This window comes from Muntiacus reevesi, chromosome 9, assembly GCF_963930625.1.
Source record: "Muntiacus reevesi chromosome 9, mMunRee1.1, whole genome shotgun sequence".
NCBI lineage: Eukaryota > Metazoa > Chordata > Mammalia > Artiodactyla > Cervidae > Muntiacus > Muntiacus reevesi.
The window spans coordinates 48531330-48557372 of record NC_089257.1 but is presented as its reverse complement, the minus strand read 5'-3'; the positions used below and the strand labels follow the sequence as shown (position 1 = coordinate 48557372).

Genomic DNA, 26043 nt, shown 5'->3' with positions numbered 1-26043 from the left:
TCCAAGCAGTCCATCCTAAAGGAGATCAGTCCTGGATGTTCACTGGAAGGACTGATGCTGAAGCTGAAACTCCAATAATTCGGCCACCTCATGCGAAGTGTTGACTCACTGGAAAAGACCCTGATGCTGGGAGGGATTGGGGGCAGGAGGAGAAGGGGACGGAGGATGAGATGGCTGGTTGGCATCACCAGCTCGATGGGCATGAGTCTGAGTGAACTCCAGGAGTTGGTTATGGACAGGGAGGCCTGGCGTGCTGTGACTCATGGGGTTGCAAAGAGTCGGACACGACTGAGTGGCTGAACTGAAGCTAGATTTTCTTTGTGTTTTGAATCAACCTATACATCGCATGACAGCAAGCATCTTTGATTGCTTCCTTTCCACGATTGTGACCACAAATGCTCCTATACATTTACAAAATGCCCCTGTAGAGGATGGTATCACCACTACTGAAAACAAGTGTCCTCAGTGCCTTTCTGGGAGATTGCTCAGGGGCAGGGCAATGCTGCCTCCTCTACCAGAAGTCGAACTGTCAGCCCACCTCCATTCTGGAGTTAAGAAAGCCCCCCCGGGTTTTCTCCTGTAATCAGGTAACTTTGAGAGCAGGGCGGGTTGCACTATTACAATAATCTTTCTAAATGCTCTTTTCAGTAAGTTACCATGCATGCTTTGGTGAACGGTGTTGAAATGAGAAGGCTGGGCTACTTTTTAAAGACTTAATTCTAAAAAAAATCTGGAATTCTCATCTTGGAGGCGCACAGAAAGGCCACAGTTCTGTTTTGCATGGTCAAAGCGGGACCGGAGTGCAGCGAGGGAGGTGAACTCAGCTTTGACCCCACGCCGCAAGTCGTGCTCTGTCGAATTAAACCTCCCGCCTAGCCCGAGCGCCACAGGCCAGCCCCGCCCACTGCCGGAAATGGTAGAACCGACTATGGACGTACTTCCGGCCACGGTGGGGGAGGTCAAAGTGACGCCGGAACCAGAATCTCCCACCCTGTGCAAGCGGCTCGGATCTCGCCGCCGCTGGAGCGCCAAACTCTGCCTGGCTCGTTGCCAGAACCGCGGTATGCCCCGCCCGTGTTGCACGCCTTGGTTGGTTTACATCCCATGGGCTGGCTGCTACTGGGCTGGTAGCAATGTTTACTTGAATTGAGAATTTAAATCCTAAGGTTTTGACGAGGACTTTTACAAATTATGGTATATTTAGTTGTTAATGTAGTATTTCCCACAATTATTTTAAAGGGCAAAAGGTTGAGGACCACCGAATTCAGAGGATATCTAATTAAAAAGCCCTACTCCCCGATTAGAACTTCATCTGTGTGCACCTTGTGGCCACTGGAGGTAGTGGCAGTATGGGCCTGTGCCTATGGGACAGGCGAATGCAAGTTTGGCAGGGTTCTCCAGGAACTTCTCCTATGCACTGGCTATATTTTCTACCTGTTTTGGCACCTTTCACTTTAAAATCAAAACATAATGATTTGCGTTTGGTGCTATACAACAAGCTAAGTGGTCGTTCTAGGTGAGAGCACTCAGTCGTGTTGGACTCTGCAACCCCATGGACTGCAGCAGGCCAGGATTCCCTGGAGTTGGACACATCACCGACTCCCAGAGCCTACTCAAAACTCATGTCCATCGAGTCGGTGATGCCATCCAACCATCTCATTCTCTGTCCTCCCCTTCTCCTGCCTTCAGTCTTTCCCAGCATCAGGGTCTTTTCCAATGAGTCGATTCTTCGCATCAGGCGGCTGGAGTTTCAGCTTCAGCATCAGTCCTTCCAATGAATTTTCAGGACCGATTTTCTTTAGGACTGACTGGTTAGATCTCCTTGCAGAGAGCACTAGGTCGCTCTTCATTATCTTGGGGCATGTTTGTTTTTTCACCAGTCACACAACTTCCTTTGGCAGTATTACTACCTGGGAGTGGGCCTGCTTGGTTACTGTAGCTATAGACAATGGTGAGCAAGATGCACACAGCAGCTCACACTGATCAGCAACTGTATTCTCCAGGCCTGGAGATGGGGTGGCATGGTATTTGAGAAACCCTATTAAGAATGGCTGTACTACTCTCATATTTAGCATACCCAACAAGAGTACCTCCATACAGGACTGGGATGAGCATGATCCCACCTAGTTTCAAGACAGTTATGCTGCAAGATGCTAGCAATGAAACTGGGAAAGAAGCTAGCCATAAAGAGACTGACAAATCTGTCCTCCCCAAACCGTATTTTGCTGCCAGCCCCACCCCTATCAGTCACAAGTCTTATCTATCTCCTTATGTCTTCTGAATCCTACTTGTCTTCCATTCTCATGGTCCTGCCTCCTACCTTCCACTGTATTCCTCAACCTAAGTCACAGCCTGGCCAGTGTACCTGTTCCCTCCAGGCTCATCTCCCACACAGCACCTCCCAATTTGCCTGACCTTCCCAAACTAGGTTTCCTAAATGCACATTTGCTCTTCCCAGAGTTTAGATCACTTTCCCACCGACTAAATCACATCAAGGTTAACTGACTTGTCACTTGGGTGACAGTAATAGTTCACTTATATGCTCCTTACCAAGAGCTGAGCACAGAGGTTCAGTAAATGCTTCCCATTTTACTCAGTCCACACAATACTCAAGGTAGATGCATGTGTGCTCAGTACCCTTTAAGATAAGTCACACAGCTTTTAAGTTTAGATTCAAATTTTAAATCCAGCCTGAATCTTAAGATACTGTTACTTGCACTTTTCTATACCTTTAGTGTCTAGTAAAAATCAAAGTTTCCATATTTTAAGTCCTCCAAAAGACATTAAAACCCACTTTTACCTTTCCCCATCGGTACCAATATATGTTATGTCAGTAAGTTACTAGCTTATCCAAGTGCGTTCCTGACCATTAACTCTCCATTATATAAATCAATCACATTTTTTCCACTGTGCTTTACACTTGATCATCCCCAATATCCTGTAAAGGCTGTCATGACAAACTAGTCCCATAGAAAGTCATGGTTCCCAGTCCATTTATGACCCCACAGAGCAATACAGAAACAACCCTCTACCAGACTAAACCTGTAAGTACAGTTTTAGTAAGTTTAAGTGCCATTCTAACTATTCTATTGGTCACGTTTCTACCCCGCAAGTTTTATGATGGGTCAAAAACACCTTCAAAATCTTGGGAAAGTCAAACTATAGCAAATTATAATGTACTATAATATTAAGAGGGTCCTGTCAGCACACAAGCATTGGTCATCTTGGTTTTGCAGGAGGTACAAACTCTAGAAAACCTGATTCTGGTTTCTGGTCTGAAGTGTTAGTTGCTCAGGCGTGTCTGACTTTGTGACCCTATGGACTGTAGCCCTCCAGGCTCCTCTGTGGGATTCTCCAGACAAGATACTGGAGTGAGGTGCCATTTCCTCCTACAGGGGATCTTCCCAACCCAGGGATCAAATCTGGTCTCCTGTATTGCAGATTGTCTGACCCACCAGGCAAGCCCTTTAGCATCCCCCTAATTTCTCTACAAGATACACTTCAAACTAGAAGGAAAATCATTAGCATTTCATGATGTATCTCTTTAAACATTAAGATTCCTATGCACAAGAATCCTTGAGTTCTGACAACTGATTTCTAGAATCCAAACCATGGATGGGGTTCCCAAGGGGCGCAGTGGTATAAGAATCCACCTGCCAATGCAAGAGACATGGGTAACTTCCCTCCATTGTATAGATCTCCTGGAGTAGGAACTGGCAACCCACTCCAGCATTCTTGCCTGGAAAATTCCAGACAGAGGAGGGCCACAGTCCATGGGATCGCTCAATGTGGGACACAACTGAGCACATGCACAAACCACTCTTATTTGTAAAAGCCCTGGCATGTTGCCCCAATTCCAACAATTTGGGTTGAGATAAACAAGTCAGGTGGAGAAAATAAGTTCCCAAGAGCCACCCCCACCCAGAGATCTTGTATGTAAAGAACGTTTCCACATCTAAACTGAGTTTCTGCTCCCTGAGCTCCATGGAACAGTTAAGGGCACATTCTCTTACTCACTGTAAATTCAGAACATACAATTCTAAGAGATCTTTCAACAATCAGATAAAGTCACCTTATCAACAGGTATCCTCATTAAGTGAGAAGCCTCAAAGTATGTAACCAGCCAAGGGCTGTAGTGCCTCTTTGCACTTTGAGGGGAGCTGGCAGAGGAACCCAGGTCCTAATACCTGTACTCCTAGAATCTACTAGGTGGGTTTCTGTACAGGTAGGGAGGTAGAAATGCCAAGAAACCTACACTCAAACCAGAAGAGAAAAGCACTTAACATTTAATCCATTTCCCAGCATGTGGCTTCAAGCCACCAGGACACAAGCCCCACCTACACCCTTAATCTTCTCCTCAGCTCTTCTGCTGAAGAATTTTGCCTTCACGATGACAGGCTGCTTTGGGAGCTTTCCTTTCCCCAGAACTTTGTAGTAACCCTAGAAGAACAGAGAAAAGAGTTTATAATGCACCACGGCAGTCACCAAGAGCATAAAGAAAGATTCCTGTCAATCCACTCCATCTAGGAACCAGGGAAGGCATGTTTCTGATCTGGGCACTCACGGAGGCACTGATTGCCCTCGCCAGTGAATCAAGACCAGCAGGTTCTATCCGAGGACTCTAGCACACCAGGACAAAAGCTGTCGGGATGTGACTCTAGTCTCGGGCAGAGCTCAAACCCCATTTTCCTATTCACTTACCACTTGATAAGCAAAAAAGGAAAAAAAAAAAAAAAAAAAAAAAAAAAAATCACATTTCCAATAATGTTCCAAGAAGCCAGAGTCATTAGAAGTGCTCAAAGGACAGGCTGAGAAAGGGAATTTTAACTTTACTGAAAGTCTCCTCGGGGTCCTGACTACTGCCATATCCATGGAGGATAAGGTTGAACACAAGGACCAGACTCCTAATATATAAAAATGCCTTTCTTGGGGGCAGGGAGGGATCCCTTCAGATAATGTCCTTAAATATCAATTGGACATATTAGGACTGTATTTTCTAAGAAACATAAAGGGCGAAGGGCTGTGCCTCATTGTAGTCTTGTGTAAAACAGACCAGAGCCAGCTAACGTAAATTACTACCTAAGTTTGGACGAGAAACCAGGAATATTGACAGTAGGAGTAAGATATCTGATCAGATAAAAATTCAAGTGAAAAATGAAGTAAATGAATGAGAGTATCACTCTTCAAAGGTTTTACATGATCACAACTGAACAAGAGTTCAGTTCTGTTCAGTGAACTACCCGTTCTACTGAATGAACTGTCTAGTAGGTAGCTGGGTGTATATTATCCAGAATTTTGAAAGGCACATAAAGAGCAAAAATAGTCACTTACTGATCGCACAACATCAATGATAGGAGCAGCTCCTGTCTTGTTCTTGGCAGCATTTACTCGTGTCTGCTCACTAACCAAGGTCCACAATTTATCAAGGTTGACAGTCGGGCAGAAACTCTGGTTCCTCTTTAAGTGGTAATGCCTCATACCAACTTTCCCGAAGTATCCTGGGTGACTGGGAAAACAAGGCAACCATTTTCATTACCTCACTCCAACTGAGCTATGTTTACCATGTATGTTCACAGTCCATCTCCCTCCATAAGTGTACACTGTTCTCTTATGCAGAACAGCAACCTAGCAGGAACTCCACTTGTTGAGTAAAACAAATCTTAAGACTAGAATTCAGGTCACTTGAGAGCTTCTATCACACCAGACTCCTGCACAAGTAGTTTTAATACCACCCTGCTAAGTTGTGGTTATAAACAGATCTAAAGGTCGTGTAGTCAATCTGATGCATGTCACTAACCTGGTGACTGACTAGGCCATAAGGGCCACAGCCAGTGAATAAGGTCAGCAGTTACTCTTCGAGGACTCTAGCACACTAAGGCAACAGTGGATACCCAAGCGTGACTCTAGTCTCGACAAGTGATGACAAGTTCAGTTCACATCAAACATAAACTAGAGAAAAACCAGCAACAGACAAGGTTTGTGAGTAGTGAGACTTGCTTCCCGCTGAAGACGTTCTTAACTACCCTCTACCCCTAAATCCCAAGCTAGTAGTGTCAGTAAAAGGACAGTGCAAATACCACTCACTATTTGTCGAAGTTGATCCTGTGATGATGCATGCCGCCAGCATTACCTCGGCCTCCCGGATGCTTCCGGTGTTTGCCTGCAGGAACACAAAGCTACATGGCTAAAATAGCCTTCTCCAACCCGTCAATGTCATTATAGCAAAAGCATTTCCCCATACTTCTGGGCCTTTGCTTAATATCTCTTCCAACAATGTTGCTCCTTCAAGACTTGGGATAAGTACCACTTTGCAGTGCTCCACATAACACTAACACAGTACTTCATGCCTTCAACCAATTCAGTACTGGGTGTCGTTCCATTTCCAGCCCCCCAGCTCATGTGAAATTCTCTACAACCCGAGCACAGACGATTCTCAGATAAAAAGCCAACAGCTAATGATCCAGTTCAATCCAACTCGACGACACGAGCTCTGACAAATCCACTTCACTTAGCTACCTACTGATAAGCAAGCAGCCGGCAGGGATAGTCCAAGGCCGACAAGAATGGGGAAACAGCACTTACCGATGCGGCCGTGGCCGTGGCTCACGTGGCCCCTAAGTTTCCGGGTCTTCCTTAGTCTGGATGGCTGTATGGGAAAAAGTACTTAGTGAGAAGGCCGAAGGGAAGCGGGGCAGGGGGCGAAGCTTGCCAGTCTGTGAGGGACCCGCAAGCCTAGGGGTTTGCTCTGTGGCGCCGTCAGCAAAACTGAGGTTACATTCACGCCTAAAGCCGTGCGGCTGCATCAGGGAAGAGGCCGGGCGCCCCGGCCCGCGTGTCTCGAGAATCCAAGCTCCTGGATGAACACGCGGCCCTAGCTTCCCCGCCCTGCTCCGGGCCCATGCCGGCCACTCCGGCCCGCGGCTGGCCATGCGCAGCTTTGGAAAACCAGGGTAAGCTCGGGAGTAGGTGGCTGGGGTGCATGGTGAGTAAAGCTCGCGGGTTGAGACTACGACTACCCGGACCATCCTCATGAACCACCTACCATGTCGGCGGCCTAGACGAAAGAGGAAGGCCGTCGCGAAGTCTCGCGATCTATCGAGCACGGGGGCGGAGTTACACCTCACTTCCTGTCTGGGAGGCAGGGTCGTGGGCGGGGCCTCTTTGGCGTCGCGGGTCTCGCGCGACTCCGGGTCGTGCGTTTCCTTTTCCTGTGGGCTCTCTGTTAGTTACAGAGCTGTTCCGGAGGCTGCTGTGGGCGGGGTATCGTTTTTGTGCTGTACCGCGGGCGCTTGCGCTCAGAGGCTGATGTCTGTTTCGGAAGGCGGGGTTTGGCGCCCTGAGGGGCAAGCAGCTGCGGCTCTGTTGGGCCGGGCTTTTTTCCCGCGCCAAGGCCCCGGAGTCCGCTGGGGCCATATACCTGAGCGACCCCGCGCTTCTCGCTGTGTTTTTGGAGGTCGTCTCGGCCCGGGCGGTAGCGGTTGCTTGCGTGTCCCCTGGCTGCACTGAGGAACTGTTTGACCCTCAGTGTGCCCACCCGGTCTCTCTCTCTGCTCTTTTTCATGTCTTCGTAGATGTCTCCACCACCCTCTGGGACTTGCTCGGCCCACACTCCTGAGTGGGCTCAAGGTCTTCCTTTCTCCTTTGCCCTTGTGCCATTGTCCTGGGCATTCCAGTTTAAACAAGCTCCTTTTAGGGACCTCTGCACCAGGTTCCTTTAGGGTCCTTTGTTCTCCAGACTGTAAATCTACTCGTCCGTTTTAATTTTCACTGGAACCTACCTAGCATGCGCATGACCTCGTCTTCTGGACCAGAGAACCGCTCCTCCATCTGGACTCTGCAAGAGTCTCTTTTTGTAGAACTTCTCTGACTCATTCAGTTATAGTTGCTTACTTTTCCCCACTGTGCTACCTTAAAATCTACCACAAAACTCTTCTACTTGTTGATTCATATTTGTCTTTCCTACCATACCAAATTCCTTAAAGACTGGAGGATTGTTTTCTTTTACCCATGCACTCCTAGCTCCTGGCATGAAGTACATGTTCAACAATGATCCTTACGTGAATGAATGCACCTGTCCTCACCTCCCTTTGTAGACTAAAGTGGAAGAGGCGTCTTTCCCGTTTTAAGTCTTAACTAGTGTTGAGGATCACCTTCCTCCATTAACTCTAGTGTGTGCTGTGTGCGAATTTTCTGTGGCTTGTTCTGTTAAGCTAAAATACAGTTTAGCTAAAGTACCCTAAATTCTCCCTGTTTCTGTTTACTACCTCTGCTCTCCTTCTCATCCAGGCTCCCCAAAAGAATAGTCAACAAATCCTGTTAATGCTAGCTTCCCATTCATTGTTCAATCCACTGCAATCTGGTTCTCAGCCCCATTATTTCAATGAAATTGCTCTTACCAATGTCATCAATTAACCAAACACCAAACTGAATGGCCCTTTCCTCATACCACTTGTTTTTCTGTTTTACTTTACCCATTTGACTTCTTTTTCTGGCTCATTTCTTGCCTTCCTCTGTCTTCCCATCAGGTTCTTCTAACTTTGTCCACCATTTAAATATTGGTGTTCTTCAGCCTTCTGCCTGTCCCCCTCTTAACTTTTCATAGTACACAGTCTTGGGTGAACTCGTCTTGAGTGGCTTCAATTCACATCTCTGTTGCTGAGCTCCACAATCATATTTACTTATGGTTAATTTCTGGTTAGTGTCTCAGCCATTCTAAGGTAAACTAGATAGACAAATCCAAAGACTTGACTCTTTTCCAGCTCACTGGTGCCTTCCTTATTCTATATCTTGGTGAGCAGCCTTGGCAACCTATATAGTGATGTCAGGGAGACTTGAAAATTGTCCCCAAACATTCTTTTCCTCTAATACATTGTCATCATGTCCTTTTTTAGCCTTTGTGCTAAAAAGCACAGCTTTCATTAATACCCTTAACATATCTCTTATCTGGAGTTCAGCACCCTCTTGTGATCACCCTATCTGCATTCCAAACCTCCTCCAATTCCTCCATCCTTCACACCTCTGTCAGGTTAATCTTTCCAAAATGACTTAGATCTTCATAAAAAAAGTTTGGAACAGAACTCCCTATTAGCTACAGAATACACTCCATTTGCCTTTCCAAACTAACCTGAGCTTCTTCTCTACACAAGCTTTCTACTGCAGCCAAACTTGGTACATCCCTTCTACCTTTTTTCCTGTGCTAGTCTCATTTCTCATGGAGTACTTATCTTTTTCGTAACCAGATGCCCTGAAGTTTCTTCAGCCTTAAAGTCCTACCTTACATTCTGCTTATTCAAGAACACTCCAGTCCACAGTAAGAATAGCCAAATACACCTTACAGTTTACAAAATATGTCTGCCTGAGTGGGCAACTCTATTAGCCCCATTTTATGAATGAGAGTTGAGACACAGAAGGTTGACTGATTTGCCAGAGGCTATAGAGCAGCTGCAATTCAGAGCCTAGACCTAGCCTTAGGTTTTTTTCTTCAGATCTCCTGCTTTTACCTCAGTGATCACTCCCTCTCTGACCTCACAGCATTATGGTCTTCATCACTCCTTCAATCCTTATTCACACACTGTCTGTACCAGCGGAAAGAGCCTTGAGAGTTGAGGGCAAGGCCTAAGAGACATCATCCTCTATTTGACATCAAAAGTGGCCTGTAAGTGCACAAGTAATGAGCTGAGCTACCTGGAAACTACCCTTGGTAAGATGGTCTGTGAATGGAGGTAAGCTGGGCAGAGTTTGGGGAATGAAAGGTTACCTTCAGGTGTCCAGTGAATAGGAACTGGGGCAAGGACAAAGATAGCCCAGGACGTGGAGGTAGAGTGGTTGATGGGATACTGCTTCTGGATAGTTGTGTCATGTTTCTTGGTTACAGATGGGCTACATCCTATCACTCAAGCCATCCATCTGAATGGAAGGCTTTCCTGAGCGGTCCAGCACTGTAGTTGGGTTCTGTGTTCACCTGACATTCTTCTTTTTCATAGTTTGATCTCCAGGGTAGGGAGCATGCCCTGGACAGTTGTCTGCTTTTGGTTTTTTAGCCAGCTCCCTCTTCTTCCCAAGATAATCATGTAACTTTAACATAAGGCTCCTGTGGGGTTTGTCAGCGTGGGTCAATTTCCCTGGGTCAGCCAGCACTGAGAGAGCTAACAAAGCTAAATTCTGTATAATGCAAAGTTATGTAGAAGCTAGACATGAGGTACTGGGTGACCTCATGTCACCAGGCACATGGGACTTGATCCTGGACATGACCCCTGAGAGGCCTCTTTCTCTGTCACATCTCTTCTGAAGTAGAGCATGGCCCGTGACATCTCAGACACGTGGACTCTCCTCAGAGAGTCAGGGCCTCAGAAAACGCCTGCGAAATGAGCAGAAGGGAGGCAGTGCTGGGCAGCAGCCTGGTGAGGCAGGTATTTGCAGTGCTGACCTTTTTACTCCCTCAGCCCTCTCTCCAGGTGGCCTTGTGAACACACTGCCACCCTGAAGAAGGCCCTGGTGGTCTCTTTCTCTTCCTTTCCTCTCTGGGTTCCTGATTTCATCAGCGATCCTTCAGACAGCAGCAACAGCCTGGGTGCATCCAGCCTTGCTTTCTTGCTCTCCATCTTTAGATTTGTACGTTTGGAAATATTATGTTGCTCTCCTTTTTCAAGTGGGGCTTCACTGGTGGCTCAGACAATAGTCTGCCTGCAGTGAGAGAGACCCAGGTTCGATCCCTGGGTTGGGAAAATCCCCTGGAGAAGGAAATGGCAACCCACTCCAAGATCCTTGCCTGGAAAATTCCATGGACGGAGGAGCCTGGCAGACTATAGTTCATGGGGTTGCAAAGAGTCGGACACAACTGAGCGACTTCACTTTCTTTTCTTTCTCCTTTTTCAAGTAGAGGATTGTTAATTTAAGATGGTTCGAGTCAAGATGTCTTTTCTAAGTGAGAATGTGAGAAAAACTCAAATCCAAATTTACTTCAGAAAGAATTTTAAAACTTAAATGTAATAGAAAAGACAATAAAACATGAAAGAAAAATTTGAAAAAACATAAGTACAAAAATCTCAAATTATAATACCTTACAATACTGTTTTCATGTCTGATTATTACCTTTCAGTTGTTATTCGCATGGAGGCATTGCTGTCTGCAAAGCTGATGATCATGGTATACAAATCTGTTTGTGTTCTGTTTTAATACTACTACATTTTTTCTGTATCACTACCCAGTATTCATGATTATTACTTTTAACAGCTAGTAGTTTATCTTCAGCACATACTATAATTTACTAAGCCATTTTCTCATGTGTTTTCTTTTTTTTTCCTTTCTTATTGTTCTCATTGTGTTCTTTGCTATTGGAGAAAATGATGCAATGAGCACTGGTGTATGTATGACTTTTTTCTTCTTCTGTTGAATAACTTGTCTAGGATAAATTCCCACGAGTGAGATTACTGTATTATAGAGTATGAGCATTTTTATGATTCATTTTATGTTGCTATATGTATATATATTTTTTCCAAATGGATTGTACCAATTTATGCACCATCAGCACGTGTGGTTTCCAGGTTCAGAGTTTTTGCTTGTTTTATTTTGTTTTTGCTTTTATCAGTAGTTTTTGATATACCCACAATATGCCATTTAGGGGAAAATTCATAGGACCACTCAAGGTTTTCTTCATTACAAAGTAAAAATAAATATAAATCGAGGACTAAGAGTCCTTCCTTTCTGTGTTGGATAGATTTTTTAAAAAAAATCTCATTGTTGTATGTGGCAAATGCATTCCTAACAGCTTTGTTGGAAGCTAGGATGGAAAACCCTGCTGCCATTAAACACTCAGAATAGCAAAATGTGAAGGGAGGAATGCCAGGATCTTTGAGGGCAGTTCATCCAATAGCACAACGAATTCAGTTGCTCTTGAGTTTTATTTTAGATGATAACATTCATGGAAAGAACACATAAGTTTTGGTTCATTTCCTACCCCTGTTTTCACTAGCTGAATGATTTTGAACAAGTAGCATTTTCTCTTTCTGTCTTAGTTTACTTGTCTGTATAGTGAAAAAATACTGTGATTCATTCATTCATTTTAGAGATATTTATTGAGCACATGCTGTGTATTCAGATAGTATGTATAGGTTCCAGGCAGTGAGGGGAAGGTACCATGGTGAACAAAAGACAAAGTCCTGCCCTAGGACTGTATCTAAATCAGGCAGTGAACAAGTACACAAATAAATAATGTATCATATTCAACACATTCTAGCATAGAGTAGGTACTCTCTCTTTACTTGGTGTTTCTTGCTCCCATTTCCCCCCTAAAATGTATACTATTTTGATGATAATTTGTTCTGTACTACCCATGCAAACAATCTGTGAAATTCTAACTCCCAATATGGTACAGAGTGACTTGCTCTGTTATTCCTTGGCCAGGTTACAGAAACCCAGTTAATCTCTCCCTTCTCACCTCTTGGTGTGGGATCCTAAGGTAGATGGTTTGTAAGCAAGGTAACATACGTGAGGTTTCCCATCTGTCCTTCCAGTCTTTCACTTTAATTTAGTTCAAGTCGCTTCATGACTTAAAGTGGAGGTCATAAGCTGATTGCTGGTGTTCTTTGTTTGACTCATGCTGTTTCCTTATGGTTTTTTTTTTTTTTTTAATTTAGTTGGTTGCCAACATTTAAAATTTTTTGAAAAATTTGGATTTCTGGTGTTTTGAAAAAACTAAGACTCGGCAACACTGGACCCACATTCTTTTAGGTGAGGCTCTTCACTCTTTATATGACTAACCCCTGGACGCATTTGAATTGGCTACCCCTGGCTTAAGTACATTCTGCAAGCAAGCCCCTTAACTTTCCCAGGTCAGGGGATATATAGGAAGGAGAGAGAAGAGCTAAATAATGGTGAAAAGGAAGAAGGGGATAGAAAAGGGATCATTTGGCCTTCCCTCGCTTATCTTCAAATCAGACTCATTGCACGTGCATGCTCAGTCATGTCTGACTCTTTGTAGCCCCATAAACTTTGTAGAACCCACAAACCCACCAGGGTTCTCTCTGCATGGAATTTTCCAGGCAAGAATACTGGAAGTACGAATACCATTTTGTACGTCAGGGGATCTTCCCGATCCAGGGATAGAACTCGTGTCTACTGTGTCTCCTGCATTGGCAGGTGGATTCTTTACTATTGTGCCACCTGGGAAACCAGAGACTCATTGCTGTGTCTTTAATTTAACCTTTACCCTCAGAGAGTTAATTCAGTTGCTCTTCTAAGCCAGAAATCAAATACTTACTACTTTATATTCTTGCCCTGAGTTGTGTCCACTGGTTTGGAAAGCCATACCACTTCCTCAGATACCCAGAATGCTCATTCAGAGTCTATTGCAACTGTTCTCAAAGTATGGTCTAAAGGCCCATGGAGGGGGTCCCTGAGACCATTTCAGGGGTTCCACAAGGTCGAAACAATTTTCATAGTAATACTAAGATGTTATTTGGCATTTTTACTGGGTTGACATTTGCATTGATGGTGCCAAAGCCAAAGTCAAAGATGGTATGTAAAACTGCTGGTACGTGTATTCTTCACAGCCAGGCATTTGCTTGTAGAAGAAAAGAAGATAAAAAGAGAAGAGCCAGTTTCACTGAAGAATATCCATGTTTATTAAAGTTCAATCCTTGAATACAAGTTTCTTTAATATTCTGTGTGAAGAAATAAGAAGTATGCATTAAGCACCTCTGCTGTTTATCAAAGTGAGGAACTGTAGTTGTGTCACTATTTGACTTGCACGCTGCACTAGCTTTATTATTATTTTGTAGAATACTAGTTTTATTTGAACAACTGACAGACAAACTGTGATTATTCAGGCTTGGGAATTTGGCAGATACTTTCTTTAAAAGTGAAGTGAGCCTATCACTTCAAGGAAGAAAACACTATTTGTTGCCAATGATAAAATTTGAGCTTGCAAGCAAAAATTAGAATTCTGGTAAAGTTATAGCTGCCTCCATGAATTTGACAACTTCATAACATTTTCAGAATTTTCTGATGCAATTAGAGGTGATATTAAAGAGTGACTTTTTTTCTGTAATGAAATATGTCAATATTTGGAGTATTTGCATAAATCATTGAACCAGTATTTTCCAAGTCAGAGCTTGGTGTTATAAAAATTATGCCTTGGTTAAAGAGCAGTCCAAAATGTTAAAGTAGACCAGTGGATGGTAATGTAACAGGATAAGAAAAGTTCACTGATGTAGTATCAGAATCCACTAACCTTGGATAGTCTCTGCCTGCGGTAGCTTGAAGCAGGACTTCCATTCCTGGCCAGAGATTGAAGTCAGGCTTTGGCAGTGAGATCACTGAATCCTACCACTAGACCACCAGGGATCAGTGGCCGGTGCCAAGGTTCTAGCCAGCCAGTTGTGTAGAAATGAATTTCCACATAGAGGTGGAAAGTGGGGAAGCAAGTAAAGTGTTTATTAGAAGGCAAAAGGGTACGTGTGGATAGACACACGCATGGACTCAGAGAGAGAGCTTGCCCTAGTGGTAGTTTAAATCACTTTTATGAGGCATTTCTTCTGGATTTCCTTTGGCCAATCATCACTGCCTTATTCTGAGTCCATATTTAGTTTATCTCAGCATCCTCTGATGTGTGTATGTGCATGTCTTAGCCAAGATGGATTCCAGTGAAGAGGCCTATGGGGTAGCTTGACATCTCTTCCTATGAATTGATGCCCCTCCCTTTTGACCTCCAGGGAACTTTACTATGTATGTATAGTCAGGAACGTTTCCTTGACTTCAGGAATGAGGAATAGGTGGTCTTTTATGTCTTATTTGGGCAGGACTTAGCTTCTCCTCCCTCTTGCTCTTTTTGAGTATCTCTCCACAGTGGACGAACTCCATCTGCCCAGCCTGGGGCCCATCTGTCTCCTGACTAACTGCTGCTGCTGCTGAGTTGCTTCAGTCGTGTCCAACTCTGTGCGACCCCATGGACTGCAGCCCACCAGGCTCTGCCATCCCTGGGATTCTCCAGGCAAGAACACTGGAGTGGGTTGCCATTTCCTTCTCCAATGCATGAAAATGAAAAGGGAAAGTGAAGTTGCTCAGTCGTGTCCGACTCTTCGTGACCCCATGGACTGCAGCCTACCAGGTTTCTCTGTCCACGGAATTTTCCAGGCAAGAGTACTGGAGTGGGTTGCCATTGCCTTCTCCCCTGACTTACTACTACTTGTTAAATTTTGGTGTACTTTCAAAGAAGATTATCCACAATTATCTGATAAGGCTATTAAAATACTATCTTTTCCAACTGTATAGCTCTTTGAAGCTGGATTTTCTTCATATACTGTAAACAAAACAACATGTAACAGATTGACTGCAGAAGTTGGTGTGGGAAGCCAGCTTCTATTTAGTTTTCTGCTAAGCCAGACATTAGGAGGTTTGCAAAAAGGCAAAAACAATGTCACTCTTCTCACTAAATTTATTATTTGAAAGTAATTTTTCCTGAAAAGTATGTTATTCATGTTGACTTGTAATAGGTTTTTTGTGTTTTAATGAATTAATATTTTAAAATTATCTCACTTTTAATTTATAATATGGTAAATGGCGGTAGATATAACCACATAAGTAAAACCTCTTTGGGGTCCTCAATACTTAAAATAAGTAAAGTGGTTCTAAGACTAAAAGGTTTGATATTCTCAAAGTCTGGCAAAATAAACTTACCTACATTTAAATCTTTTAAGAGAGATTGTCCTCACCTCCATCAGGGCTGCTACTGTGGCAGTGCTCTGGGAAGTAACTTCCCTTAGAGTCTCAGAATGAATTCAAGATAAAAGCCCGTCCATTACTTTATTTAGTGGCGTTTTGCTGGGCTCCCAAGAAGCCTGGCCTCCCCTGCCTACTCCTTTGTCCTTAATGGGCTTGGCTCCCAAAGACTGAATTGAAGTGACAGTTCTCTTAAATTTGCATAATTACAGAGCTCTGGTTTTGAATTAAATGAATTTTGTTTTCGTTTTTTTATAAATAAGTACAAATATAAAACTAGGTGCACTCTTTCTGCTTTTATACAATTACAAAACCTAAAACAGTTGATAAATGATTAAAAAAAACCAAAACAATCAAACTAACAGTGTTAATTTCGTTTGCACATGATGTGTTGCTAAGCAAAATTGTCACCTCAGCTTAAGTGAGGTGCACTCTGTTGTGGCTAAGTTTAGCAAACTTGTGCCCCAATGATGGTGGTCCAGTTTCCCCACTACCTTCTCTATTCCAGGTTCTGGGGAACATTCATCATTGTGTGCCGTGATTTCATTTAGGCTTCCTGTGGCAAGAATCCGTCATTTACGTATTATCTGCTTCTTTTTCTTCTCATTATCCTGAGACAAAGTAACACTGATATGAACTAGATCCTAACTTTTTAACACTGCCTCTAAAATCCCATCATGGTGGATATATAGATGACCCAGAATATTTATACTTTAAAAAGCTGATCAGAATGAAACACTAATTTACAAAAGTTGTTGGAGAGAACTCATGAGGACATGTATGTGGACCTCAGCTTGAGAAACATTTCGGTTAAGAGAATGGCATCTGAAATCAGACTGACCTGGATTTGAATTTGAACTCTGCTATTTACCATCTGTCTTTGTGTCCAATTACCCAAATTCTCTGAACCTCATTTTCCTCAGCCTGTCTTTGATGTTTTTTTTTAATTTTTTAAAATATAATCCCTATCTCCAAGGGTAATTGGGAGGATGGAGATAAAGTATATAAAGTACCTGGCATAAACTTGGCATTTAGTAAATTTCCTTCTCTTTTTCAAAATGAAATCTTGGATCAAGCTTGTCCATTGATAAGAAAAGCACAGAAATATCTGGGACATTTTTGAAGGCAAACCAATCCTGTAGGACACACACAACGTAGAAGACCCCTTCATGCTTTGTCTCCCTGGCAGATATCTGGGACTGTCTTTTGGGCCCAAGTGAGAGTTCGGACTGTGCCCTGTTGTGGTACATGAGCCTCCAGTCCTAGGGACAGACACAGCCTGGACTTCTGAGGTGTTGGTTTCTGTGTCCTTTCCAGCCATCTCCCCAAAGAAGTAAATCACTCTGCTTTGTGCTTCACTTACAGGGAGTAGAGCTTGTTTGCTCTATACACTACTTCACACTTGAGAATATTAATGGAAAAGCCCCGGTTCTGGGCACATGTATGGGCACAGATACAGGCGTGAGCTTTATGGGGCAGTCATCAATGGACCAGAAAAACAGAAGCGGACAGAGGGAGGCGACACTGATCTGCTTATTGTGCCAACGGGACCTGCACAATGTGAGTGACCGGCTTCTACCCTGTTAGCGTTTGCTCTGTAAGAATTGCTTCCAGTGCTTGATCCAGGAGCTAGAGCAGGTTGCTGGGGTTCAATGGGACTGTCCCAGATGGTAAGTACAAAGGCACCACAGGTTCACCTCCATCTCTGAAACAGTTCTCTTCCCATTTCATAGGAATTGAATTTCAGGTGTAGAAAGAATCAGAATTTACAAGCCCATGGGATACTCATTGCTGAAAGATTTCTCTTTGGGGAATCTGTGAGACAAAGCAAATCCTCTTGCTGCTTAATAGATCTGTTTTGTAGGCTAGGATTTTTCATGCTTGGGATTTCCTTAAATTGGTGGCAGACTAAGAAACCTGGAGGATTTGATTCAGGGTTTGGCTGCCTCCCCAGAAGGAGAGGATATGTCCTGACCCACTAAACTTGCGAAGTAGGGGAAGAGTAGCTGGGCCTCTCAGGTCAGTCAGGAAAAGATTTTGAACAGACTTGCTCTGACTAATGAACCATTCACCATCTATGCTGAATCCCCCTCCTACTGCAAGGAGGAGCTTGTGCTTTTCTTCTGAACGTCAGGTTTCCTAGGAGACAATCTCATTGAGAACTGTGAAGTCCTTGGAGACAGCAGTCAGGTCCCTTCATTTCATTATTCTAGAATAAGTCATGTTACATTGGTGCATTGAGTGTCTGCTGAATGAACTTGTGGGGTGAAAAAGCCAAATCAGTTGACAGCATTTAAAAACAGCATCATTTTTGTTTGTTTTGTTGTCTGCAGTATTTTTTAAGTGACTTGTAGCACAAGTCTAGGTTATCTGAGGCATTAGACCATTGCAGGTATTTTGAAATCTGAATTTTGAGATCTTTAAACCTTGGACAATCTACCTAACCTCTCTCAGTTCTCTGTTGACAGTTTGGAGTACAGAAAAGATATGGTCTAATTAGATTTTTAAATTAATATGTGATTTTTCAACTTAACCACTTAAACTTAGTTCTTCCCTAAGCTTTTTAATTTTAACTTACAAATTTTATTTTATTTATTAATATATAAAATATAACAGTCACTTTAAAAGGAGCTTTCATTAATATTTGAACATATTTACAGCTAATATTTGCTTTTATAAATTAATTTTTTAAAAAATAATTCAGTTGTCTAGCAAATAAACATTCTAAATTACTTAAAGAACTCTTGGAAATACAGTAGAATTTATAAAAATGGAGAATCTTAAATATGTTTTAAAAGTTCCAACACCGTTGCATTATTATCCAGAATATGTAAAGAGCTCTTACAACTCACCAGTGTAAAAATGGGCAAAGAACTTGAATAGACATTTCTCCAGATAAGATATTATCACTAATATTTAGGGAAATACAAGTCAATACCATGATGAGATATGACCTTACCTTTGTTAGCATGGCTTCTATTAAAAAAAAGAACAGAAAATAAGAAGTGTTTGTGAGGATGTGGAGAAATTGCAATCCTGTGCACTGTTGGTGGGAATATAAAATGGTGCAGATTCCATGGAAAACAGTATTGTGGTTCCTCAAAAAATTTTAAAATAAATTACCGGCAATTCCACTTCTGGAGTTAAAAGCAGGGACTAGAAGAGATATTTTTATGCCCATGTTCATAGCATTCTTTGCAACAACCAAAACGTGGAAGGAACCTAAGCGTCCCTGGACAGATGAATGAATAAACAAATGTGGTATCTACATGAAATGAAATATTATTCAGCCTTAATAAGGAAGGAAATTCTGACAAATGCTACAACATGAATGACCTTCAAGAACATTATATTAAATAAGCCAGTCACAAAAAGACAAATATTCTATGATTCTGTTTACATGAGCTACATAAAGTAGCTAAATATACAGAGATAGAAAGTAGAATGGGGAGTGCCAAGGGTGGAGGGAGGAGGGGATGGAGAATTGTTTAATGATACAGAGTTTCAGTTTTGTGTTTTTTAAAAAATTTAGTTATTTTATTGGAGCATAGTTGGTTTACAATGTTGTTAGTTTCAAGTTTTGCCCATTTTTTAAATCAGGATTTTGTTGAGTTGTATAACAACTTTATATATTCTGGACACTAGATCCTTATCAGAATAGTGACTCGCAAATATTTTCTCCCTTTCCATGGGTTGCCTTTTTGTTTTGTTGATAGTGTGCTATCAACATAGTGAAAGTTTTAAATTTTAAAGTCCCATGTACCTATCTTTTGTTGTCTGTGCTTTTGGTGTCATACCCAGGAAATTATTGTCAAATCCATTGTCATAAAACTTCCCTCCTATGTTTTCTTCTAAGAGTTTTATAGTTTTAACTTTCATGTTTAGGTCTTTGGTCTCGCTTAAGATTTCTACCATGAACTAATTATGCATATCTCAAGGCTTTGTTTGACTCTAAAATCAGAAACATTCAAAAACTAAGATCATGGCATCCGGCCCCATCAGTTCATGGCAAATAGATAGGGAAACAATGGAAACAAGTGATAGACTTCATTTTCTTGGGCTCCAAAATCACTGCAGATGGTGGTGAGTGCAGCCATGAAATTAAAAGATGCTTGCTCCTTGGAAGAAACCTATGATAAACCTAGATAACTTATTAAAAAGCAGAGACATTACTTTGCTGACAAAGGTCCGTATAGTCAAAGCTATGGTTTTTCTAGTAGTCATGTATGGAGTGTCGAAGAATTGATGCTTTTGAATTGTGGTGTTGAAGAAGACTCTTGAGTCCTTTGGACAGCAAGGAGATCAAACTAGTCAATCCTCAAGGAAATCAGTCCTGAATATTCATTGGAAGGACTGATCCTGAAACTGAAGTTCTAATACTTTGGCCACCTGATGAGAAGAGCCAACTCATTAGAAAAAACCCTGATGCTGGGAAAGATTGAAGACAGGAGGAGAAGGGGATGACAGAGGATGAGATAGATAGATGACATCACCAACTCAATGGACGTGAGTTTGAGCAACCTTCAGGAGATGAAGGACAGGGAAGCCTGGTGTGCAGTCCATGGGGTTTCAAAGAGTTGGACATGACCAAGCAACTGAACAGCAATAACAAAAGTCAGAAAACTAAATTCATACTAATGACAATTAATAGAATCATGGTGTTTGTTGCCAAGTTATTCTAAGTGCAAAGAAGAATGAAAATATAAGCTTTGGTGTCAATATATCTGGGCATCTGAGTATGAGTCCTAATCTGCATGTGTGTTCAGTTGCTCAGTCGTGTCCCACTTTTTGCGACCCCATAGGTTGCAACCTGACAGGCTTCTCTGTCCATGGAATTTTCCAGGCAAGAATACTGGAGTGGGTTGTCATTTCTTTCTCCAGAGGATCTTCGAACCCACATCTCTTGTGTCTCCTACATTGGCAGGTAGATTCTTTACCATTGAGTCACCTGGGAAGACCCAAGTCCTAATCTACCTACCTCTTAATAGTTGCATAGTTTGATAAGTTTTCCTGCCTGTAAAACGGAGATGATAATAGTTGTAATTAATTTATAGGGTTGTTATGAAAAGTAAATGAGAACATACACAGAAAACATTCTGTGCTATATGCCTCGGATATAGTAAGAGACCAAGAAATGTGAAAAAATGCCATTATTTAGAACTTGTGAAACTGAAGTGGAAAAATTTGTTAGATGTGAATATGCTTAATTTGGAATCAGGCAGTTTCTTGAATATGCGGCATCTTACATTATTTAGTATGTCCTATGATCTGGCCAGGCTGTTGTTACCTTTCACATTTGCATTTGTGGGTCAGAGTGGAATAAGCTTCCTCTGCTACTTGGAGGTTTTAGGATTCTCTGTTGTGTGCTATTTGTTGGTTCATATGTCTGTCTCCTTAACAGACAGTTACTGAATTTTATGTACCGGGCCCTGTGGTATTTAGGGCACTGAGATGAAAAGACCAGGCCCTTGCCTTCAAGGAACTCATATTCTATTGAAGAGCAGATAATAATATGGTGTTGTAGGAATGTGAAAGAAAGATTCTTTAGTTGAGGCAAAGGAGCAATACCTCTGGGAGGTTCTCAGTGCACAAGGACTGGTGGATATCAGTTGCTCAGTAAATGTTTTCTGAAGGACTAAAAGAATGGCGCCCAAATGAGCTGACTGATGAAAAGCAGAGATGTCACCTAGCTCTGGCAAGTCCAGTGAGATACCCAATACCTGAACTTAGATTTCTGATCCTTAATTTGAGAAGCCAGGCTTTGGGAGTCTCATTCTTTGGAAAGAGCTTTTAGCACCTCCACTTTATCCAGCAGAGTAGGATTACAGACTTGCTAAAAGGCTTATCCTACTTCTGCCAATCTGCGATTTTCAAATGTCACATATGGGAATAGGTAAAGGGTTGGCAGGGGAGATGGATAGAGGCTGAAGAATTAAATAGGCCCTTAGCTTCAATGCCTCCAGCCACATGGGGCCACATGGCATGGGGATGAGTCCGTTTCCATAAATCTATTCCTCCTGGTTGTTGGGCACAGCCAAGCAGTTGCCGTGTTGAATGGAAGCAGGACTGTGCCTGAGCTTAGGGTCTTTCCCACTGATTCTCAACTCTAATCCCTCAGTGGAGCCTCCCCAGGCCTGCATGTTTGCAATGGGGCTCAGCACAGGGGGAGGGCATGAAGTGGGCATCTTCTCATTCAACTGGACTGTGCCTTGCATCTCTGCAGTGCCACGTCCAACACAGAGCCTGACACCGGCTGAGGGCTTAAGTGAATACTTATTGAACAAATGATAAGCAATGGGTCCACAAAAATGTCCCATGGCTCCTGAAAGGAAAGGCTCTGAAAGGAAAACTTTTTCCAGTTATGACACTGCCCCTTTCTATTCCTCAAGTTGTGAGGTGCAAAACACATTTATCAAGCATCTTCTGGTTGGCAGAGGCTATATTGAATGTTTATGCCTGTATTATCTCTTTCTCTTCCTCAAGTTGTGAGGTGCAAAACACATTTATCAAGCATCTTCTGGTTGGCAGAGGCTATATGGAATGTTTATGCCTGTATTATCTTTTCTAAACTTCACAGCAACCTTCTAACAGGTATTATCCCCATTTTACAGATGAAAAACCTGGGAGTTGTGATTATGTAGGGTCTAACAACTACTGTCAGGTCAGGTCAAGTCAAACTCAGGTTCACCCACCTTTGGAGCTTGTGATCTGCACTGTGGCGCTCTGCTCGGGGGAGATTCCTCACCCACTGGAATCACTGCACTAATGGAGAGAGTCAAGGGAGAAGCTGAGGAAAGAACCGACCCTGCAGCCTGAGACACTGGGTGCAGATCTTCCATTAATGCAGTCATAGCCTAGTTGAAATTCCTGCAAGCAACTCCATCATACTAGGAAGTGGATCTGCATCAGGTCTTGGGCCCTGAGGAAACCAGCTGGACCTGGTCTTTGAAAGCTAGTGATGGAGACCGAAGCAAAGGCAGTAGTATGCTGAGCACACACTGTCTCAGCTGTACTGTGAGATGGCTGGAGTGGTGGGTTCCAGAAAGGCTGGATATTGGAAATGGGTCTACTCAGCCAATGAGATGATCTACTTGGGACTGTTTGCTTTTAAACCTGTTTGAAAATGGTCCCAGATCAAATTCTACCTGGAAAATTGGCCATTGAGTCCCCAAGTGATATTTTAAATAAATGTAGCAAGCTCTGAAGGAAGTTGGCATGCCTGAAACTGTTTACTATATGCTGGGTCTGTCTTCAAAATTTTCAGGGTTCCTCTGGTTCTGGGACTCTCTGGTGGCTCAGATGGTAAAGGATACACCTGCAATAAAATGCCGGAGACCCGGGTTCAATCCCTAAGTCAGGAAGATCCGCTGGAGAAGGCCATGGCAACCCACTCTAGGATTCTTGGCTAGAGAATCCCTATGGACAGAGGAGGCTGGCGGGCTACAGTCCATGGGGTCACAAAGAATCAGATACAACTGAGTGACTAGCATGTGTGTGTGCGCGCACGCACGCGCGCGCGCGCACACACACACACACACACACACACACACACACACACACACACACCCTTATGATTATATTTGTTATTTTAGGAGAGAAAGGCCATTAATTGAATATTTCCTTCCCAATGTAAGTAAAAGGAACAATATTTGTTATTTTAGGAGAGAAAGGCCATTAATTGGATATTTCCTTCCCAATGTAAGTAAAAGGAACATTAACCTTTCTCTTCAGATCTAATAAAAGACAAATTCTAGATGTGAGACTTTGATTCTGAGGTCTAGATTCCAGTCTCTCCTTGTTTGGTATGTTACTTTTCCCAGTATCAATGTAGATGATGCAGTTTAGGTATGGACAGAGACCCTGGTCTGGAAGTCATGGGCCCTGTAGCTTGGTCTAGACACTAATTGACTGGGTGATCCTGAGTATTCCCTGGGACTGGAGTTGAAGAGCTCTAGGAACACCAAATAACCACCACAGCCTCCTGCTTCCTGAAGCTAGTGACAGGTAACAGCATATCCCTTGAAAGCTACAAATGCTGAAAGGGGAGCAATCTCTGTCCCTCCATGGGCAGGCCTTGGGGCTTTGGGAAGATGCAAAGAGAGGGACCTGATGCAAGATGCTACAACCTCAGAGTCAGAGAGGGAAATGGTACTTATCTTAATGAGCTGCTCATCTGGAGGGGCTCTAATGGCCTGGGGTGAGAGTGGGAGGTGGGAGTCGGGGGAGGGGTGAGGTCTCAGCAACTGAAGCTTGGCAGGTGAGATGACTGCTGTTTGCTCACTCCAGGTGATGAACAGTGCATGCAACCATTGTGGGGTCTGGTGTGGGCAGTGACCCAAGTTTCCCAGGTGGAAGGTACGCTGGATGTGAAGCAGGTGCAGAACCTGGAGTGCTGGAGCCCTGTCAGCAGGATGGTTTTTTTAGTTCACGAACATCTTTTCTCACATTAATTGGCTCTCTAGGGCCCTGGGAGTAGCACTGGTACCTAGGAACAGTACCGTTACTGGGAGAGCAATTCCCCTGGTGACAGGAAGGAGGCAGGCTGTGTTTTGGGGATGTACTTGGGTATAGCTAGAGAGGGAGTTCAAGGTAGATGTGATTCATGGACAAGGGTCTTGGAGGGTCCTCTTGTCTGCTGGAACTGTCTCTCATTTAAGAGAGACCAGTCATTGTTGACTTCTGTGATGGCTGGAGAGCAGGAATGACCTATAAGCGTGTATCTCTAACCTCTCATTAAGTACATGGGACATCAGAATTCCAGAAAGTTCTAGGATTCTGCTGAATGCCACATAATTGGTCACTTACAGAGGAAAGAAAAAAAAAATTCAGGTAGTTCCCTTGCCTGTCAACCTAGGGCTTGTCTGGGCTTAAAGGACAGTAGGAACCACAGACCTAGAGTAGGATTCTGCCCTTGATTCCCCCATCATTCCTCAGTCCAGGCCCAGTTGGAAATTGGGACAGTGGCCTTGCATAGAGTGTGTTAGTGCATCCGTTCCTGGATTGACTCTTGAGATACGGAGTGGAAAGAGATAGAGGTGCCACTCTGTGGGATGAGCTCAGTTTCATCCTACCCATTCTTTCTGCATTCTGCAACGGGTATTTTCTTGACACTAAAAGCTTATTTCACAGTCAGGCAGTTCCTAGGAGCATGTGCTCATCCATCTCCAGCCTGTATCTGTCACCTGGCTCTTATGCTCAGGTTCTGACTCTTGGCTCAGATCTGCTACCTAGCTTTGACTCACAGTCCCTGGATCCCCCTGCTTGACCTTAGTTCATGTAGTGCCTCTGTGGGTTATGCTCCCAAATCCTCTGGCTTCAACTCTGACCACTCTCTCCTATCCTGGGCCTGCATTTCTAGTACTTAAAGGGCTTTTAATTGCTTGTAGTTCAGAACAGAAGCTTAGCCATGGCCTTAAAGGCTCTTCTCTATCTGACCCTGCACTAATTTTATTCAGAAAACCTCATCTGTTATTCCTCTGCATGGGCTTTACACTCATTCCCCATAGGGCCTCACACTGTCGTCTGTTATCCTCTGTTTATCGTGTCCCCCCTTCTGAAATGCCCCTTCCTTGTTGAGTTATATCCTATCCCAAAGTGAAAGTGCTAGCTTAGTCATCTCCAACTCTCTGAGGCCCCAGAAGTCTGTAGCCTACCAGGCTCCTCTGTCCATGGAATTCTCCAGGCAAGAATACTGGAGTGGGTAGCCATTCCCTTCTCCAGGGGATCTTCCCAACCCAGGGATTGAACCCCGGTGTCCTGCATTGCAGGCAGATTCTTTACCATCTGAGCCAATACAGAAGCCCCTAAACTGAAGATCTAGCTGAAATGTGACCCAGCAGAACTAGAGCACACAGGGATGGCAGTTGACTTTGGAATAAGTAGGTTCCCCATTATTGAAATTGAACCCCAAAGGATGAGACTAAAACATGGTAGCCGTTGCTTTAGGTCAGGGATCAACAAACCTTTTCTGTATAGATAGGAAGTAATATTGGGCTTTGCACATCATAGAGGCTCTGTTACAACTACTCAGCTCTGCCATTGCAGCACAAAAGCAGTCATAGATAATATCAAAATAAATGGGCATGACTGTGTTCTAATAAAAGTTTATTTACAAAAACAGAAGAATTCATTTTCTGACCCTTGTTTTAGGCTCTACTTGGGGAAATTGGGTGAATTTGAGCCTGTGGGTGGTATCAAATAGAAATAGCTGCATAGGAGCCAGATAGGGCCAAAAGATATGGAAGGGAATCACAGACAAGGGATAGTGTTAGGATGAGGTGCAGGCAGGGGAGAGCAGGAGGAACAGAAGGGAGTTTGGCACATATA

At 43.3% G+C, this 26043-nt stretch overlaps 1 protein-coding gene and 2 non-coding genes across 3 annotated transcripts; all 3 read right to left on the bottom strand.

Annotated features, from left to right (window-relative positions):
• Window positions 1-4262: 4262 nt before the first annotated feature.
• Window positions 4263-7131, bottom strand: RPL27A (ribosomal protein L27a). Its single transcript, XM_065944885.1, has 5 exons — window positions 7043-7131; window positions 6583-6646; window positions 6085-6160; window positions 5332-5506; window positions 4263-4440 (listed from the first exon to the last, which is right to left on the bottom strand). The coding sequence occupies exons 1-5, from the start codon at window positions 7043-7045 to the stop codon at window positions 4312-4314; spliced, it is 447 nt and encodes a 148-aa protein (XP_065800957.1). The 5' UTR covers window positions 7046-7131; the 3' UTR covers window positions 4263-4311.
• On the bottom strand, window positions 4540-4668 carry LOC136176136 (small nucleolar RNA SNORA3/SNORA45 family). The gene has a single exon (XR_010664512.1). It is a non-coding gene; the product is annotated as a small nucleolar RNA SNORA3/SNORA45 family (small nucleolar RNA).
• On the bottom strand, window positions 5785-5914 carry LOC136176135 (small nucleolar RNA SNORA3/SNORA45 family). Its single transcript, XR_010664511.1, has one exon. It is a non-coding gene; the product is annotated as a small nucleolar RNA SNORA3/SNORA45 family (small nucleolar RNA).
• Window positions 7132-26043: the final 18912 nt, after the last annotated feature.

Coding starts and splice junctions, on each gene's coding strand:
- RPL27A (XM_065944885.1), bottom strand. Junction 6,161..6,582: donor CCACGGCCACGGCCGCATCG/GTAAGTGCTGTT, acceptor GTGTTCCTGCAG/GCAAACACCGGAAGCATCCG. Junction 4,441..5,331: donor TCATTGATGTTGTGCGATCA/GTAAGTGACTAT, acceptor CTGTTCTTCTAG/GGTTACTACAAAGTTCTGGG.